This window comes from Pleurodeles waltl, chromosome 8 (genome assembly GCF_031143425.1).
Source record: "Pleurodeles waltl isolate 20211129_DDA chromosome 8, aPleWal1.hap1.20221129, whole genome shotgun sequence".
Classification (NCBI taxonomy): domain Eukaryota; kingdom Metazoa; phylum Chordata; class Amphibia; order Caudata; family Salamandridae; genus Pleurodeles; species Pleurodeles waltl.
Genome location: NC_090447.1, coordinates 687,281,878 through 687,301,679, shown reverse-complemented (window position 1 = coordinate 687,301,679; position 19,802 = coordinate 687,281,878). Strand labels below are relative to the sequence as shown.

At 42.5% G+C, this 19,802-nt stretch overlaps 1 protein-coding gene across 1 annotated transcript in view; it reads left to right on the top strand.

Moving 5' to 3' along the window:
• Positions 1 to 19,802, top strand: part of POLA1 (DNA polymerase alpha 1, catalytic subunit) — a 1,729,782-nt gene that overhangs the window by 45,398 nt on the left and 1,664,582 nt on the right. Inside the window, exons 3-5 of the mRNA XM_069204808.1 lie at positions 2,290 to 2,386; positions 3,689 to 3,769; positions 17,950 to 18,065. Of these exons, the coding sequence (XP_069060909.1) occupies positions 2,290 to 2,386; positions 3,689 to 3,769; positions 17,950 to 18,065 (294 nt within the window). The remainder of the gene's footprint in view (positions 1 to 2,289; positions 2,387 to 3,688; positions 3,770 to 17,949; positions 18,066 to 19,802) is intronic.

The following is a 19,802-nucleotide window of genomic DNA, read 5'->3' as shown; positions in this document are numbered from 1 at the left end:
GCCAGGACTCCAGTTCTGCTGAAGTTGTGTACTGTGGTCCGCAAGGTGTGCATAGTAGAGCTAGTGTCGGTGCATATGGAGTAACTGCGTGGGTGAGGCGCAAACTACGACAGTAACATTAGTTGGCTATGTCTATCAGGAGCAAGTTTGGCACTTTAGCCCATGTGGCCAGATGGAACAGATGTATTTTCTCTGAGAGTGACAAGGGCTGTGTATCGGAAGCGTCTAATGTTCAAGAGTTCTACGTTCCGGTACAGAACCATTCTGATCAGTATGGATCAGGCGAAGCACCATTGGTGATAAACTCATCTCTAACAGTTTGGACAGGATTTCATAATCTGTATTGGTCATCACCAAGGGCTTGCACGATCCCAACTCCACTGGGTTCCTGCCTGGCATAGGGAGGGAGATCAAAAGTTCCTCCTGCTGGTATGTTGTCAAGGATGCCGCCGATTGGGTCTCCTCAAAGAGCTGCAGCAGGCGAGGTGCAATCCTAGCGTGGTATGCCTTGTAATACTCTGGTGGTAGACCATCAGGGGTCTTGCCATTGGTCAGCACGTTTATGCTACCCTGTACCTCGGCCAAGGTTAACTGTTTATCTAATTCTGCCCGTTGTTCATCTGTGATGCAGGGCAGTGTAAGTGGGGAGAAAAACTCTGTGTAATTTACAGGTTCTGCTGGAACCCTTGATTGATATAGGGCGGCAAAGTAACGTGTTAGTTCAACATGAGTCTCACCCAGTGTGTATAGTGCGTTGCCCGCCACCGAATGTAGCTCTAGAATAGGGGTACGTTCATGATCTTGGTGAATTAACCAGGCCAACAGTCTGCCCGACGTCAGCCGCAGCATGAGTGTGTGCCGAATGAGCTGCATAGTTAAGACCGAGCAGCCTCTCTGAGTCAAGTACTCAGTCCTCTTTTCTCTGAGCGTTCGTGTCGCTGGGGAGCCCCGGAGGGCTCCCCTCTCGTGACACAACAGGGTTTTCTCCATTCAGGTTAGGTCCCGTTTAACGGATTTACGCATATTCCCCTGTGTGCCCAGGCAGTGTCTTCATATGTAAGAAATTGAATTGCATCTTTTTGTAATTCTGAAGAGGGTTGGAAACAAAATTTTAATAGGATAAAAATTTATCAAGATACTTTACTTTGTGGTACACAAATAATGACTATTCACAGAACACTGATTTGCGCACACTTATCATTGTGTGCAGTAAATTTATAAGTAAAATTGTATGTCTGTGCTAACTAGGTGGCCATTTCAGTGGAAAATGTGCTGTCTGTAAATGACATTGCGCAACCACATAAATACTTTGATTACATGTAAACAAAAAAAAAAAAATCACCCTTCCTCGTGTCTATTAAGGGCAGGTGGGTTGCTAAAGTTTATCATTCTAAAAAGGTTTGGGAACCACTCATATAAATAATCCATCCACTTCTGTGGTAGCAATCTGAGGCTTAATGTTGATAGTGAACAAGTCTTCAATACAATATCTCAACTGAAAGTTTTATTTGTGTTTTTGATGTGGCTCAAGCTCATGCATTAGTGTTTTTTTCATTGGCTACAACAGAAATACATTAATCAAACAAACAGCAGAAACATTGAACGAGAGCTCGTTAAAGAAGGTATGACGGTATAAGTTTATCAAAATGTCTTATTTTCACAAACCATGTTTGCACAAAACTATCCTAGTATGTGTTAAACCCCTGCACACGGTGATGTCATCAAAACTGTTGCGCTTGACCTAATGGAATTTCAAATCAGCACAAATCATAGTCCACTTGACATAAGACTTGTGATTTTTATTGCCTCTAGGGTTCTACCTGTTCTTTAGCATGATGATTTTTTTTTTCCTAGGCCTTCCCAACTCCCAGTTTCATTAACTTTAAATGTCGGCCACATGATTAAATATTGACTCCTTTTGGCTGTTACTAACACCCTTCCCAAACTGATGGTGGAAAATGGAACGTGAAGTCCATTTACATCCCTGGATGACCGGCTGCTGTGGACAGTAAGGCTGTTGTCTCCCCTGTTGATAGTTCACACGACTCTGCGGGCTTTTAGCAGGCACACAACTTTCTGGAACCAACTGCTAGCAGCTACTCATTGACAGACCGGCACATGACCAGAGCCCATAGGGCAGCCACTCACTCAAGTAGTAACTGTTATAACATGTTTTGTGTTTAAAATAAAAAAATAAAAAATAAAAAAATAAGCCTGATGTTCCTGTTTATGAATGTGATAACATTGTAATAAAAGTGTTGAGTTACAGGATGGTTCTTGCTTCTGTAGGTTGAAGAGTTTACCAGTGTGTACGATGAGGTTGATGAAGAAGAGTACTCCAAGATGGTTCGTGAACGTCAGGAAGATGACTGGATTGTGGATGATGGTACTTTTCTGACAAATCAAATTCTTCTAAAATGTGACTGGGTTTTTATTGATCTGTGTTTGTCAGTTTCCGCACTTATCCTTTCCAGTGGTTTTTGAAGAGAGTGGTGGAGTGCTTCATTAAACGTATGGCAGAGTTTCCATTTAGAAACAGAGGCATACAAATTTAACACATTGGCTACATTTATCTGATGTGATGTTGCACCGTTTGACTTGTCTTCTTTATGGAATGCACTTTAGTTTTCTTTGTCTGTTTTGCTACCTCTGTGCTTGCTTGAGTCCTGCTTAGCAGTATCAGTTGTCATTTTTCTAGTCCTGAGGTCTGAACAGAGGGCAAAAAGCTTTTGGATGTGCTCCTTTTATTACATTGTTGTGATCGTGCCTTTCCGAGTTCCCAGGGCCCAGATTCTATGATATCCTTGCCCCTTTGGGGTAGTCTCCTTACCAAGCCTTTAACTCCTTCACAGACAGCCAAGATTCCTACCCTCAGACATTACTTTTTGCGTCCAGTACTGGCAGTTTGTTAAGCTCATTACTATTGGTGGTGTCCTTTCTGCCACGTAAGCAAGTCCTAAGTGTTTTGTAACTTCAGTTACTTAATGATCTGTGACTAATGGTTAATCTTGGTGGTGCTTTATGTCTTGGAGGGTTTCATTTCAGTGCTCCATCTTTAATAGCTGTGGTACTCTGTCTCATAGCTGTGGTGGTTGGAAAAATACTATATTTTTGAGGTGATGGATAGGGTGACAGCTGATGTAGATTTAATAAGGGTTCAGTGATAGTTTAGAGTTGTCAGTAATCTCACAGCGTCCTCAATAGAACCATACTTCTGTCAGCTCAGGCCAAACATTGAGTTTTCACACTGAGATGGTGTATTACAGTGTATTCAGAGGATATTGTCACTCATAGTGCGAACAATAACAGCTTACCGTGATGTGAACAAAATACAGGAGGGGACAGCTATAGTGTGAAGCAATGTTTGCTTCCTTTAGAAACTGAAATTAAGAAGACGCAGGCTTGCAAGGCTGATTCTAAGGAAGTGTTTTTAAAAGAACAAGATAATTAGGAATGTTTCTTACTGGACCATATATGTTATGAAGGCGGTCTTAAGAATAGGTACTTTAGGCATTACCATAATAAGTGTCTATTTTCTCAGATGAAGGGTTTTGAAAACGATTCAGTGATGTATATCAAAACCTTTCTTGTACCAGAATGGCAAAGGGTGGGACCTGATCCTCGAATCCACGGAGCAGATTTCCTATTGAAATGATTAATTGTATTACTTGTTTCCCTCTTTACATAGATGGCATTGGTTATGTAGAAGATGGCAGAGAGATCTTTGACGATGACCTTCGAGAAGATGCTGCTGGAAAAAACAGCACAGGTAAGTTATTATTATTTTTATTTATTTTTAAGGGATTTGTTTCAGCCGTACTGCTTATCAAATGCCACTTGAGGGGGTATATGATGCCTCCATTAAAAAGGTTTTTGCTTGGTACTTAAACCGCAGCCCACACAATTGTCAGTCGCTTTTCCTCTGTTTGATTAAGGCACTTAGGAATTTAGGGCTTCCTGTGAGATTTCCATTCAGCATAAATCTATAATTGGTTATTTACTTTTGTTTTTATTTTAGCCAGATAGCTGTAATATCCTACTCACCATAGTTCCTATTATGAGCTAATCTAAGTTATGGCTCCTGGCACAAAGAATTTTAGATTTTCTGTAATACTGTATTTCACAACAATTTAACAGTGAGGGTACAGGACCTCTTGCTCATGTGTCCTCGCCCTTTTTCAACCTCTGTCAACCTAACGCATAGAAAACTATATATATATATATATTTTATTTTATTTTTTGTAACCAGTGTTCCGACTCCAGGCACAAATCAGTCCCCCATTGTTATCTGCAGCCATTTGCTTTCCGTTTGAACTGCTGCAGTAGCCTTAGTCCTTGCAGTTTCACATGTGACCTGATTCCCGCACAGAATTCTTGTTCCGCTGGTAGATGGTTGTACATAGCATATAAGACAAAAGTTCTGGGGATGTATCAAAACGTTTTTGTCATCTCCTTAGTTAGTGCCTCCAGTTATATTCTGTATAATGTTGTCCTATATTGCCATTTAAAGGTTCTAGAGGAATCATAAACCATTCGATGAAATGGCTTGTAGATGCCGTTAGAGCCCCGAGATTGCAATATTAGATTACATTACATGTGTATTATACATTTCCCGTTATGTATTTTAACATTTTTTTTTTACATGTTTATTTTTAATGGCTATATTGAATTAGAAAAAAAAACTATCCGGGAAATATTATTGAATTGAAAATAGTAATTACAATTCTGTTTTTTATTTTTTTGCTGTATAATGAAGGGAACAATTAGCTTTGATATTCTAGAAAAACACTGTAAGAAATTGTAATATTATTTTGGAACGATGAGAACTCACTTCAAGTAAAAGTCACAGTCCTTGTTGGGGTGAACCACAATAATCAAACCTGTGCTTAATCATCTGATAGCTTGCAAGGCAAACGCAGTCAGGCTTAACTTAAAGTAAAAGTTTACGGTATTTATGCAGTACTCAAACTGTAATAAAGTGAAAACACAAGCCAAGAAAAGTTTGAAACATTTGAGTGAAAATGGGACCAAAAGGCTTTAACTGTGGTTATCTGGTTGCACTAGACCACATCAAAGAGAAATGTTAAGGCTGAATGCAATGGAGCATGGGTTAAATACAGGGACCAGGATCATCCCAGTGGAAAGTTGAACTTCTGACTTAGAATTCTTCGTGGAGAAAAGGGTGTCGCTGACAAGTTACTTTCGGGGCAAGCTGGATCTGAAATGGGGCTCAACAACGGTAGGTAGCTGATGAGCGGCGTCCCAGTGTGATCATTGACGAAGGTGGGAAAACTCAGAGCAGACAAAGTTTTAGGTATGCACCCTGGGAGGCGCTGGCTTTGCAATGGTCCTGGTGAAACTTTTCTGGACGTCCGCTGTCCTACAGTGGGGCAAATGAGCATGTTGAGGCTCACTGGCGATATAATGGCTGCAATACCAGTCCAGGTTTCAGATGGTTTTCTAGGCAGAAAGTTGTCAAAATGTTTCTAAGGCCTTGCTTCTGCAGTTTGGGGACAGTAGCACATTCTGACACCAGCCAAGGGTTCCAGACCTATGGGACACCACTTGGGGGTTAGGACTCAATATAGTAGAGGACCGCAGGAAGTTGCTTGTGTCCCTGTGGCTCAAACAGGAGGTCAGTCAACTGACTCTTGGAATCACTTTTCAGGTCCTGGGTTCAAAGCGTACAGGTGCAGTCTTCCCTCAGGTTTCAGTAAGCAGGGCTGTCTTTTTTTCTGATCCTCGCAGGTCCAGAAGTGTTCTAAGAGGGGCATTGTGAATGCCACTTGTATGCCCAGTGCCAGCTTGAGGGTGGTGGAAAATCCTGGCCACTCCCTGAGCAATGGGGTAAAAGTTCCCAGGGATGACCCTACTCACTTTTCCAACACTTACTGTATGTTTTATGATAAACTATCACACAGTGCCCTTCTCCACCTAAGAGCAATGTAGCAAAAACTTTTTTCCCTGGCCAGAGCTCCCTGTACCCACCCAGAGGTGTTACTATAACAGGAAAATTGTCCCTCATGGCCATTCCAAGCCAGTTTTGGGAAAGGGCCCCTCTCACTGGGTTTGTTACCAAGATGACTTGGAACACAAAGGGAGACAGGCCTAGGTGTGAACTACTTCTGCTGGTTATAGGGTAGGAAGGGGCTCGGCACAACTCTTTAGGCCATCCTGCTCAAGGAAATAAAGCACTTCTCCAGACCCAAGCCTTTTGTCCACTGAGTGCCTTAGAAATAACACCACAGGTGAGACTGATCACAATCTGAAAGGCAAATTAGGCTTAGGCAGATAAATTACTCATTTTTAAAAGTGTCACTTCTAAAATAGTGATATGAAATTTGACTTGAATATTAAGTTCCATTTTACATTTACTATTAAAATGAGTATTTGAATCATGGTTCTAGCTGTTCTTAAACTGAAGTTAAGCATTATCAGTTTTTGTAATGTAAACCAGTGTTTTCCTATAGGAGGGCCAGCCTTGCCACAGTAAAAAACAACTGTGTGGGTTTTTCAGTGGTATGACATACAAAATGCCAAATATATATGACCTACTTTAAAAATACTGTGCAGTTTGCCCTTTGGATACTTAGGCCATACCTTAGGGATGACTTATGGTATTTGTAGGAAAGTAGCGCTTTCTAACTTGGTTACCCCAACATTTTGGCCTGTTTGTCAGTGTGTTTGTCAGTGTGTTTGTCAGTGTGTTTGTCAGTGTTCACAAAGTTTTCAAAGCAGCCTAAATTCCAATGGAAAACTTCTAGAAATGCAGACATGGTGCACTCTCTCTATCTCTGTCTGTACTGAAGAGTCAGTATTACGATCAAGCTTTAACCCAGATTACGTTGATTAAAACTGCTGCATCCCAGACTGGCATGTGTCATAGGACTTCTTTGCCTCAACCACTAGAGCCTTGTTAGCTTTGCAGAGTAGCATGGTCACTTGCTGCCGCCCACTGCATTACCAGTGTCACCGTCCACTAATGATGCACCCGGAATGAACACTTCCCGTGTTCAACAATACTGTTTGCAGGCATGGCAACCCCTCAGTGTTTACTGTGTGCTGGTTGCCTTACCATTCCCTGTTTCAATGACTGAATCTGTTGATTCTGCATAGGTTTAGTATGAAAACCACTGGTAACCAAATTGTTGCTTCCAAGCAACAGCCATATATTATTTTGAGACTGCAGGTGCTCCCGTTAACTTTGTAATTTTCCTCTATTTGCATATCTATCTTAGTCTGTCATTTTCCTCTATTTGGATATCTAATTCTGTCATTTCCCTCTACTTGCATATCTATCTTGTTCCTAGAAGCTGACAACTAGTCTTAAAACAATGTTTTAATACATTACACGTTGTAACTCGCCCTTGTTGCCTCTAGTGGAAGCTGAAACTCAAGCCAGACTGTAGATCATGAAGATCTATCCCCTTTATACAAAGTCCCACCATTCGTCAGAAAGATCGTACTCACCTGACATCATACTTTGCAATGTTAGACTTTCCCTTTATACTAGCATCTCACCAGGCAACTCTAGTTTATAAATTGACATTAGACGTCTGACTGTTCATATCAGTTGGTTGAAAAACGGATACACATAGCATTTGTTGATAAACCAAGTATGCAACCCGTTAAAGCCACCAGGGATGGAGCAGTCCAGATGCACCAATGTGGAGTTATTCACTCAATGTCTCATGTTCTAACCAACATAGGCACGGACTGAAATTTGCAACTTCTAGATTTTTTAAATCGTGCACTATCCTGCAGACACTTGAGTGTTAAGATTAGGGCATGAAAACAGCATGTGTAGCAAGTCACTGCATGGTGGGGAGTACATTTTGTGGATTAAGACGTGAAAACCAGAGATGAGACCTCTGTTCTGACCCAGAGTTGTGATGGCCAACAATGTGGGTTGAAACTGGTAATTCGTAAAGGTCTCTTATGCAGTAATCCCTTAAAACACTCACCTGGGGTCTCCAACCTTTTCTGTAATAAGAGCTATTTATAATCCATAGAACTCATCAAGAGCTACTAATACTATTAGTTTTGTAATAGTGACTACATCTGACAAGATTACTTTATTGGCCACCATTTGTAAGATTACTACCAGTGGTCACCTCAATGAATCTGGCATGGTAACTCACAGTAATATATAAAAGGCTTTATCAATATGGAATGCCTCTACGTCAGTAATACATACCAACCCAGCTGCAGTGCTTCTGGCACCAAGGTAACAACATTTGTAAAGTCTTTCCAATGGCATAATAATCGCTCAAATATCAGATTTAAATATATTTTGGTAATTGTCATTTTTCTCCAAATATCAGCTTGAGTTCTGGAAACAAGAACATTTTTGTCTCCACTATAGACTCATTTTGATATACGTATATTCAGCCTAGTTTAGTAGCCTACATTGCACACGTGAGCTACTTATATGTCCCTGGGGAGCTACCTCACAAGCTACTCATTTAAGAATCCTTGCTGCAAGTAGCATCTGTTGTTTGAAACTCACTACTTCTAATCAAAGGGGGAATCTTAATCTTCTGTCATTAAGTTTGTTTAATCTCCTAGAAAACAATTTTTGCCAGTTTATGCGTTGTTTCCAAACCTAGCACCTGGCATTGTATCAGAGTTGAAGCAATTGCAGGAGGTAAGTTTAAACGTACAGTTCATTTAGCATTAGCAAATGTGTCAAGCATGGCATGAGTAAATTGACATCCTTGAGGCATCCCCTTTCAGCATGGACCATGTTGGCATAACTGTTGAAGATTGTGATAAGTGTGGCAATTGTGGTAGGTGCTGTGATAAGTAGTATTTTTCCATATTGGGTCGTCTGAAGCCACCTGAAACCATCGCCACCTGGATTTTCAAAGCCCTTAGACATTGCCTGTCACCTGACAGAACAAGTCATCCCTTTATACGCTATATGTCCCGTAGCATCTTACATGGTACAGACGGTGGCAATATAAACGTTTGTGTTGCTGCATTGCTGTTATTTAATCTATAGTTCTGTCATTGGAAGTGTTGCACATTTGAACATAAGTGGAGACTAGCTCTTCTCCGTGTATCTTGTAAACAGAGAATATGGAGAAATCCTAGATGAGACCTCAAATGGGGTATTGTGTGCCTGTGGTCCGGTATGGTAAGTGAAATGTCATTTGCATGTAGCATGGTCTTTGGTTTCTGTGCTGGTGTTCCAATGCCCATTTCCCTCTGTTGGTAAATGGCTCCTAATAGAGGTTCCATGGTGAGCAGAAAAAACAAATAGAGACAGAAGGTGCCCTCCATGGTGGCCCTCTGCAGTTGATTTGGGCGAGAATACAGTTCTTTGATCTTAGAGACTCTTGGCCCACTCCTCTCTCAAGCATTTGGAAAAGGTAACCCCACTCAATATGGTTGAAAGCTTTCTCCTTACTGAGTAAGATGCCAGTATGCCATATTGAATGTGAAAGATTGCATAAATGATTCCCATATTAAATGTGAAAGACTGCATAAATGATTTCTCGAAAGAGCAGACCTCCACAGAGCCAATAATGTACAAGACTTTGTATAATTTTACTTAGTTTGCTAGCCAAGACTAGGGCCAGATTGTGGAAAATAAGATTAGCGAGGGATAGCTGGGAAAAGCACAACACAAGGAATCGTTCCCTGATTTGGGTTAGTCATACCGTGGCCTTATTAAAGCTAGCTCTGAGTGAATTTCTGGCATCTGCACTCTTGGAAACTTTACGAAGTAAGGAGGAACATTCTACTCTACCAATTTATACAATACACTGGAGGGGCGGGGGCAGAATCAGTCTTTCTATACGCACCCCCCCCGCACTGCTTTGCTGTCCTTACAACCCTGGATGGCTCAGATGTCCATTTTACCATCCAGCAATTTCACCTGAGAGTTTAGGAAAAGCTTCTGCTGTTTTAAGAGGATGAGAGTGAAGGGTACAGTTCTCATCATAAACTAATGGGATTGTGGATTGACAACTCCTTCCTTAGCTGAGAAAGTAGTAATAGGCCAGCCTTTCCTCACGTCTAGAAAGGGCTTACCCAACCTGGAAGGTAGAGTGTGGTGTTCAGCTTTTTTTCAGCTGTATTTCCCACTAACACTAGTCTCAGATACTGTGTTCTGCTGTCAGGTGAGGTTTCTAATAGATTGTTCTAAGGCAATTCAGGGGTGTGGAATTTATTAAAATATCTACTTGTCCAGGGGACAGGTTGCTTCTCAAATCTACTTGTCCTGTAAAAAGATCTACTTGTCCCTTTGGTGCCATGTAGTGTGGCGACAAATTATGGCAGCAATCTCATTCTGAAGAGCTCTGACAATAGCCTCTCTGATTATGCCAGGGCTACTACCATAGTAGGGCTTGAATACTTGCAGTTTCAATCTCTACTGTAGCAATTTCCTTATTTTGCCACCTTTCTGCAGATCTGCATACTGGGGCTGGAGGAAGCAGTAAGCAATAGTTCCAGGGCTGGAATGCCTTTGAGTCTGCAAACCTACTAACCTGCATGTTTTAAAGATTTTCACCAGCTTCTCTCTAATATTTTCCTATAATAAGAAAGGTTGGACATTTACTCCTGACAATGGCAGAATTAGAACTTCTTCCAGGGTTGGGAAGAAAGTGGCTGGAGGGAAAATGAACTTGCAAATCGTCAATAGATTTTCACATGAGCAAATCTACACATGCGTATTTACCCATGCTAAAATACAGTTCACAAATATTTTATAGGGGTACGACATATACCATGGGTGCACTTTTGTGACTTTCTTTAAGGATTTGGGGCCACATGTAGGTAGGTTCAGATTTGCGACTCGCAATTTGCGAGTCGCAAATCCGAATGTAGGATGGTGTCCCTGACACCATCTGTGATTCGCAAGGGCTTCGCAAATGCCCACCTAATGAATAATCATGAGGTGGGTCGCAATTTGCAATCCCCTTGCGAATAGCGGCCCTCACAGGGATGGTGGTCTGCTGGAGACAGCAGACCACCATGTCTGTGACTGCTTTTCAATAAAGCAGTTTCTTTTTTGTAATGCAGCCCATTTTCCTTAAAGGAAAATGAGATGCATTACAAAAACGAAAAATGAAACGTTTTCGTTTCATTTTTTCCAGAGCAGGCAGTGGTCCCAAGGACCACTGCCTGATCTGAATTTTTTTTTACAGTGACATTCACAATGGGGAAGGGGTCCCCTGGGGACCCCTTCCCTTTTGCGAAAGTGTTAGCACCCATTTGAAATGGGTGCAAACTGCGAATGGTTTGCACCCGCGTTCGCGGTCACAAAACAATCCTACATTGCACTGCTAGTCGCAATTAGGAAGGGAACACTCCTTCCTAATTGCGACAACCCATTTTGCGATTCGGTAACCAGGTTACCGAATCGCAAAACTGGGTTTGTGCACCGCAATGTGCTTTTTGCACGTCGCAAACAGCGAAGGTAGCTGTTTGCGACATGCAAACAGCTACCTACATGTGGGTCTTGGTCCCTAATTAGGTCTGGTGTTAACAAAGACATTTTGTTTTTATTAAACTTCTATTTCTTTCTCTTTCGGCTGGCTTCACTGTGAGTGATCGCATTCTGCTCTTCCACAAGGAGCATATTGGCACACAAAGTAGTTTTGTTCAGTGTCAGGAACTACAGTGGCAATCAGTGACGTAACGAAACTGGAGGGTGCCCCTTTGCAAAGAACATGGAGGAGCCCCCTCTCCAGACTCACTCAGGGCAGGTGCTGTGCTGAAGGGGCCCCCTGGAGGGCGGCTGCGGGGCCTTTGTTATGCCACTGGTGGCAACGTGTGCTTTTAGAGTTCAAAAACTTTTTCGGGGGGTTTTGCCAGTGTGTGTTACAATGTTGAGGGCCTGGTAGCTCCCACAACAATAAAATGTTACAAAAGCCATGTCAAAACAAGACACGCATTGATGAAACTAAAAGACTTATAAAAATATGTCAGATCAGTTGGCTTTGTCAGTGTTTGTTTATTTTCATGCTTCCCATATTCGTGTTGAAAATGGTTACACTGATTTTCCATTAGAAATATTTTTGGGAAATACTAGCATGCATCAACACATTTTACTAAATTACACTTCATTTGCATCGAATCAGAGAGCATTCTGGGAGCATTATACTTAGCCTCATAACTTAAACTTTTCAGACATGTGTATACACATTTATTTATTTTTTGTACTGGAACCAACGTCAGTAGTGAAATGTGACCTTAAAACATTTATTTACAGCACTCACCCTAATAATGAAGGCTTTCAAATAATGAACCATAAATACAAGTTCGAACAGCATTATCTTTTGGAAACACACTACCTCAACTGCAGAGAGTTCCACTCTCTGTAAAAAAGCAGCCAAAGGGTTTGTGCTGCAGAGGGTTGGGCCTACTTGTCCCAAGGACAAAGTAAACATAAAAACTTGTTGCCCTTGACCCCAGACAAGATGTCCCGGGCGTCGGGCGATAGGAATTCCACATCCCTGGCAATTTATTTGTTTACTGTTCGGGCAATGCTGAACCTTCCAAAGTAACTTTCACTGTCCTCCATAGTCTGGGAAGGAAATGCTGAACCTTCATAATCGTCCAGAACTTTACAGACGTACCATGAGAGAGGTTCTCAGCAGGTGCCTGGTATTTGTAGGTGTTCATTCTCCAGCTCTTACCTGGTGGTGCCATGATTCTCAGATCGATCCCAAGCAGAAACCTAGAGTGATAGAATACACCTTTAGGATCAGTACACTGGGAGGTATGCCGGAGCTTAGAAACTTAAATACCAAAGAAATCAGTGCTGCAACACAACCCATATACTCTAGAAATAGAATATACGCTTTGCCTGGTGGGCAACTGGAACAAGGCTAGTTTTGAGGACATGCCACCCTGCTTAGCACTGTCATTAACATTGTGGCTATCTGGCCTTCTGAATCAGGTCAGAGTAGGATCCAAGATAAGGTTCCAGTTACCAACTATAATGTGGTGAGCCATATTCTGTGAGCAGTTGATATTGAGGGCAGGAAGGCAGCACTCGGTTTCTAGACTGAACCCCCACCGCATGTCTAGAGTCAATAATTTCTATTGTGATACTTAATCAGCCTTCTACATTTTTTAGGCATTTGTATGGCTGGCACTCCCTGAAAAGAGCTGTGCAACATGTTTTGGATAAGGACAATGAGGCTGGCAATGATTATGAAGATGATGCTGTATTGCACATACTGAATACATTGTACTTGAAATACTGACCTAAATCCTTACAAATCTCTTTTAAAATTTACACTGTATGGTTAATAGTGACTAGACAGTCAACATAGTCTCTCTTTAGCTTTTTGAGACTTAAATGGTGACAGGTATGGTTCATGTAAGCGTGCAAGGCCAGATGACCGGTGAGCCAAATAACTTGTGATCCTTTTTTTCCTTGTGACCTAACGTGAAAGACTGATAATATTTAAAATTGTCATAAAAGGGATCTTGGAGGCCCTGAAATTCAGGAAGTATGTCATCTGAGCAGTTGATGAAGCAGCGGAGTATTAATAGTGCACTCTTGTAGTGGCAATGGCGATGGGTCCAGCAATGTATTGGAAGAAGGATCTCAGATTATACTCTTAACTGTCATGTTGAATGCCAGTTTCATATGTACACTACATCCACCTTATAAAATGTGTTCCAAGCGGAGCAATAGTGGGATCAGGAAGAAATATTTAAGGGGAGAGGGACAGCGGCAAGAGCAGCGAAAGGATGGATGAAGGTTGGCTAATGTACTCTGCGAAAGACTTTAGTTGGAAAGCCATACTTCTGGCTGAAGGGATTTGGGGTGCGAGAGATGATTTTCCAATGGGAATGGATCCAAAAGAGTAGCATGACTGTGTGCAGTGTTGAATGGCTTCATCTGATAAAAACTGAAATTCATTAGAAAAAAAAAAAGTTAAAGTGACTTACTTTTAGGTACAGAAAAAGGCCTTAACGTGCATAAAATATACACCCTAGAAATTCACTGGAAAAAAAGTTATACTGATGTTAGCCAGGTGCGAAAAGAAGACTTCAATGTTTGTTTAAAAAAAGAAAAATAAACCCTGACATTTTAATGTGATTTTATAGTTAGATGATGAAGTCACACAGGATGTAATGTTTAAATTTTTTTTTATTGATGACAATACTGATGACCTCTCAGATTACATCATTGATGACATCACTTAGACATCATTCATTCTACTGCACTTCAAATTACTGGATGAGCCCCAAGATCATTTCACAAAACAAAGTAGATATTACACGGCTGACAAATATATACAGAATAGATTGACTGTACATACATGATTGGACAGTTTGTTAATTTCTGTGAAGAAACATACACTGTCCCAAAAGCCGTGTAATACCTAATGTTGGAAGTTGGCTCTGCATATACTATCTCAAAGTGAGCGATATTGTGCACAAAGTCCAAGGGTTCCCCTTAGAGGTAGATAGTGGCAAAATTAGATAATACTAATGCTCTATTTTGTGGTTTTGTGGTAGTGTGGTCGAGCAGTAGGCTTATTAGAGGGTAGAGTTAAGCTTTGTTGTACACACACAGGCAGTAAATGAGAACACACACTCAAAGACTTAACTCCAGGCCAATAGGTTTTTATATAGAAAAATAATAATTTATTTTAGAACCACAAGATTCAGAATTCAAGTAAGTACGTAAATTGTAAGATACTTGGCATAGGTAAATATGGAACTTTGAATTTAAACAGTAATGTACACAGTTTTGGCAAAAATGGCAATAAGCTATTTTAAAAGTGGACAGTGCAAAAATCAACAGTTCCTGGGGGAGGTAAGAACAAGTTAGTTTATCAGGTAAGTGAAGCACTTACAAGTTCAGTCTCCAGGGCATAGGGAGACCACCGTTGGGTGTTCAAGTAAACCCAAACACCTAGCACCTGCAGCACAGGGACGGTCAGGTGCAGAGGTCAAAGTAGGGCCCATATAGCATAGGCGTCTATGGAGAATAAGGGTGCTCCGGTTCCAGTCTGCTGGCAGGTAAGCTCCTGCGTCGTTGGGGAGCAGACCAAGCGGGGTTTTGAAGCACACTAGGGGGGAGGGGTAACAAACGGGCACACAAAATACACCCTCAGCGGCACGGGGGACAGGTGCAGTGTGTGAAGTAGGTGTCAGGTTTTAGGTAGAAATCAATGGAGAGACCCGGGGGTCACTCTGGTGATGCAGGCAGGGCACAGGGGGGCTTCTTGGGCCAGCCACCGACTGGGCAAGGAGGAGGGCCGCCTGCTGGTCACTCCTTCATCGGTAGTTGTTTTCTCTCAGGCCTGGGGGCTGCGGGTGCAGTGCTTCTTCCAGGCGTTGGGTTCTTTGTTACCGGGCAGTCGCGGTAAGGGGGAGCCTCTGGATTACCTCTGCAAGCTTCGCTGTGGGGATGAAGGGAGGTTGACTCAGGGTGTCCACTTTGTGGGAGTCGCCTGGGGGTACTCTCTACAGTGTTGGTTCTTCTGGGCACAAGCCGGGTGCTTCGGGTGCAGTGTTGGGGACTCACGCTTCCTGGAGTGAGGCTGGAGTCCCTTTAAAGATGGTTGTTTTTTGGACAGAGCTGCTGTCCACTGGAGTTTCTTGGTCCTTTGGCTATAGGGCAGTCCTCCGAGTCCTTAGATGTCGCTGGTCCCACTGGATGCGTCGCTGTGCAGGCTCTTTGAGTCTGGAGAGAGGCCGGTAGGGCTGGGGCCAAATCAGTTGTCGTCTCCGCAGGGCTTTGAGGTCAGCAGTCCTTCTTGCTGTAGGTCGTCAGAAATCTGATTTCCTGGGTTCAGGGTTGCCCCTAAATACTCAATTTAGGGGTGTGTTTTAGGTCTGGGGGCAGTAGCCAATGGCTGCTGTCATTGAGGGTGACTACACATTCTGTTCCTCCTCCCTGTGGGGAGGGGACACTTCCCTAGTCCTATTGGGGGGGAATCCTCCAAAACAAGATGGAGGATTTCCTAAGGCCGGGGTCACCTCAGCTCAGGATTCTTTAGGGGCTGTCCTGACTGGAGGGTGACTCTTCCTTGTTTTTCTCATTATCTCCTCAGGACTTGCCGCCAAAAGTGGGGGCTGTGTCCGGAGGGGCAGTTATTTCCACTAGCTGGTGTCCCCTGGGGCGCTGTAACACCAGGCTTGACTCTTTGAGGCTCACCGCCCGGTGTTACAGTTCCTGCAGGGGAAGGTGTGAAGCACCTCCACCCAGTACAGGCTTTGTTCCTGGCCACCGAGTGACAAAGGCACTTACCGCATGTGGCCAGAAACCCATCTAAGTGTGGCAGGGTGGCAGAAACTTGTCAGCCCAACACTGGTAGTTGGACTGGTATACTGGGGGGCATCTCTAAGATGCCCTCTGTGTGCATTTCTCAATAAATCCCACACTGACATCAGTGTGGATTTATTGTGCTAGGAAGTTTGATATCCAGTACTCAGTGTAGCCATTATGGAACTGTGGAGTTCGTGTTTGACAAACTCCCAGACCATATACTCTTTATGGCTACTCCTGCACTTACAATGTCTAAGAATTGGCTTAGACACTGTATGGGCATAGTTCTCATGCAATTATCCCCTCACCTGTGGTATAGTGCACCCTGCCTTAGGGCTGTAAGGCCTGCTAGAGGGGTGAATTGCCTACGCTACAGGCAGTGGGTTGTGGGCATGGCACTCTGAGGGGAGTGCCATGTTGACTTAGTCTTTTTGTCCCCGGCAGCACACACAAGCTGTGAGGCAGTGTGCATGTGCTGAGTGAGGGGTCCCCAGGGTGGCATAAGACATGCTGCAGCCCTTAGAGACCTTCCCTGGCCACAGGGCCCTTGGTACCATTAGAAGGGACTTATCTGTGTGCCAGGGCTTCGCCAATCGTAGAGACAAAGATACAGTTTAGGGTAAGAACACTGGTGCTGGGGCCTGGTTAGTAGGGTCCCAGCACACTTTCAACCATGCCATCAGAGGCATTTTCCTACACCTAACATCTGTATGTGATGTGTAATATGTTACCTTGCCAACACTTTTGAGCACTGATCCACAGCTGTAGTGTTCCCCCATTTATTGGAGTCTGCCGGCTCCTCCGAAGATGTTTGATCTGACTGAGATTGCATTGGTTCCAAGATCTGTTTAAAATTGCCAGGTTTAGTATTCTAAGATGCCACTGTAGGCACAGATTATATGCTGGATCTGACAGAGGAGACCTGGATAGTGCGGGATCACACTACTGTTGACTATACTAGAAATAAAGACGTCTCATTTTCACAGCACCTTATTCTCAATACAATTCTAAATGTTAGTGACCCCAATATGAGTGTTCAAAGGGCTGTGCCAGGGTCTGGGTTCTTTTGGCTGATTTAGAATATTACTTAATAGCTGGTGGAGGGGTGTTTCATTGTTGTAAAACTTAAAGCAACCCCTAGTCGACTGTCGAGGTCATATGGCGACATGCATGGGGCCAGCTCCTTCTCTGAATACAATATGGTTGCCATTTTCAAGCAAGAGTGCATTAGGATAAGCCCAGGCTAAAGTCTGTTTGTTATTATGGCCAGTTATATTTACTGGCCTTTGATGGGCCTAATGGATGTGAACAGTGATCCAGTGAATACTATTTGTGTTTATTTGGGAATGTTTGGGAAGGAACAGGGAGTGTTCAGAGTCTCCAAATCTTGGAAGTCCAATTTATTGATGCAGCTTTTCATATATAGAGGTGCTTCTATGCTGGCTCATAGGCTTACTGTATATTCTACGTTTCCCAGTTTGGCAGCTTTTTCTTCCTAAAATTAGAATTTTTATCCATTGGTAATGAGGTACATGCAACTTGTTTCTTTTGGCAAACTACTTTTTCAAAATGACAGGCAGGCTATGTTATTGTCCTCCACAAGACTGTTTGCAGTTTAGGTTTTTGATTCTTTCAGTATATACTCGGAGATTGCATGTTTTACTGATCACTTCTGAGTATTAAATTGGTTTTGTTTTAAGGAAATGCAAAAAAAGGAGCAACACAAGACAAAACCAGTGTAAAGAAGCCTGTGGTGTCAAAGCCGAACAGTATCAAAACAATGTTCATGGCCAGCGCTGGGAGGAAGACTGCTGATGTGAGTTTTGAATTATAATTAACTATGCTCTTTTTTGTTAAGTACTCCAACAGAGTTTAGTATGCGTTTTCCATCTCTCTCCCTCGTGGTCCATGTCCCCACCATATAAAGTCCTTCCCACCCCTGGTGCTCTGTGTCCTCTTCCACATGTGGTCCCGTCTCTGAGTGCTTCTTACTCTGCCAAATCTCCCTGTGCTTTGTGTTGCTCTCTCTGTGTTCTCCTTTCCCCCTCTCTTACTCCTTCTCCCCCATTTGGCTTGCTAAAATGTGCTGTAGTGCAATTGAAAATCAGTGTTGTTTGCCGTTCCCAATAGTGTCCTCTTGGATCGGTAACTAATAAATAAAATGGCACCTATGTCATTCAGTAGGTGGAAATGCATTCGTGCACTTCATGTATGTGGAAATGAGTATTATGTGCATGCAGTACATGCCTATTGCATCATGCCATTTTATTTTCTGCTAAAGCTGCACAGCATCCGCAAAAAGCGTATGCCTTTTACAGCTGGTCTTCAATATCGCCTGCAGGCCTCAAAACCAAGATCTTTTAGCTTGACCAATGCTTGTTAAAAAACATACAATTCTGATAATTTGTAAGGGCAGCTATTGGGCATCACTCTAGACAAGGGTGACGTGGGTATACCTTCTCCTCTGGTTTGCTGTCTGATCACCATTCCTCCTTTAGTGACCGTTCTGCCTTCTTCTGGGCTTGCAGTACTGTTTTTCTTTTTTTCTCTCCATATTTTGCTTTTGTAAAATGTCATTTTCAGTTGATGTTGTTTGTGCTGTAATTTTAGAAATTGAAATATTATGTTAAAAGTAGTGAGGGAGAGTTACTTTTAAATGACTTTTTAGCGTTCTATCTTTTCCCAGGTTTTCTGTCTGGTTCCTCTGCTACTAATAAATGCATGCAGTATGTAATTGGATTCCATTTAGCAGGCAAACGTCTGCAATCACCCATTATCCATTTTATTGTAGTTCTTCACTTGGTAACTTTTATCCTGTAGTATCCAATCTTTTATGGTAGGGCAACACAGAGGCTTAGCCGTAGAGGTCCGTCACAGGATAACCATGGAAGAAAACCCAAAACTTGTGGCACTTAAGATTGGACCCACCCTGCAGTTGTTGAGGCTTTAGATAACCACCCCACTCCTGAAAACGCTTGCATGGCACAAGCTCCACCCATGACTATACCTAAAAATATGGCTAGGAAAAGAGTAAATAGTCTGTTCAGAGTTTGCACTTGAGACTGCTGTTCGGCAACCTGTCTGATTTGCCTCACATAAAGGTTCAGAAGAGGAAAATTACTTTGCTTCATCACTGCACGATCCAGGACAAAGTTTACTTCATACTCTTTGTAGCCACAAAAGAATAGGGTCTTGCGTTTGTATCTGAAGGATGGGTCCCACAGTGCAGCAGTGTACATCATTTGTCCGTATTTGTTTTTTAAATGATGCATAGTCTGAAGCCTTGTAAGATTTTTATATTTTGTCTTTTTTTTTTTTTATATTTTGTCTTTTTATAGAGGCTTTCAGATTCAGTGATGGACCACCTTCTGTTGTGAGGTTACATTAGCTATTACACAGGCACGTTATTTTACCTTAGGCCTGCAGCTTGTGCCCTTTCACTCCAACGCATGCATTTTTATTCCTCTGTTATTTTAGGAGAAGCCTTATTTTGATGGCGATGTTTTAATTTTTTTATCAACTTGTCCTGTTGCACAGACTTCTGTTCTTTTTT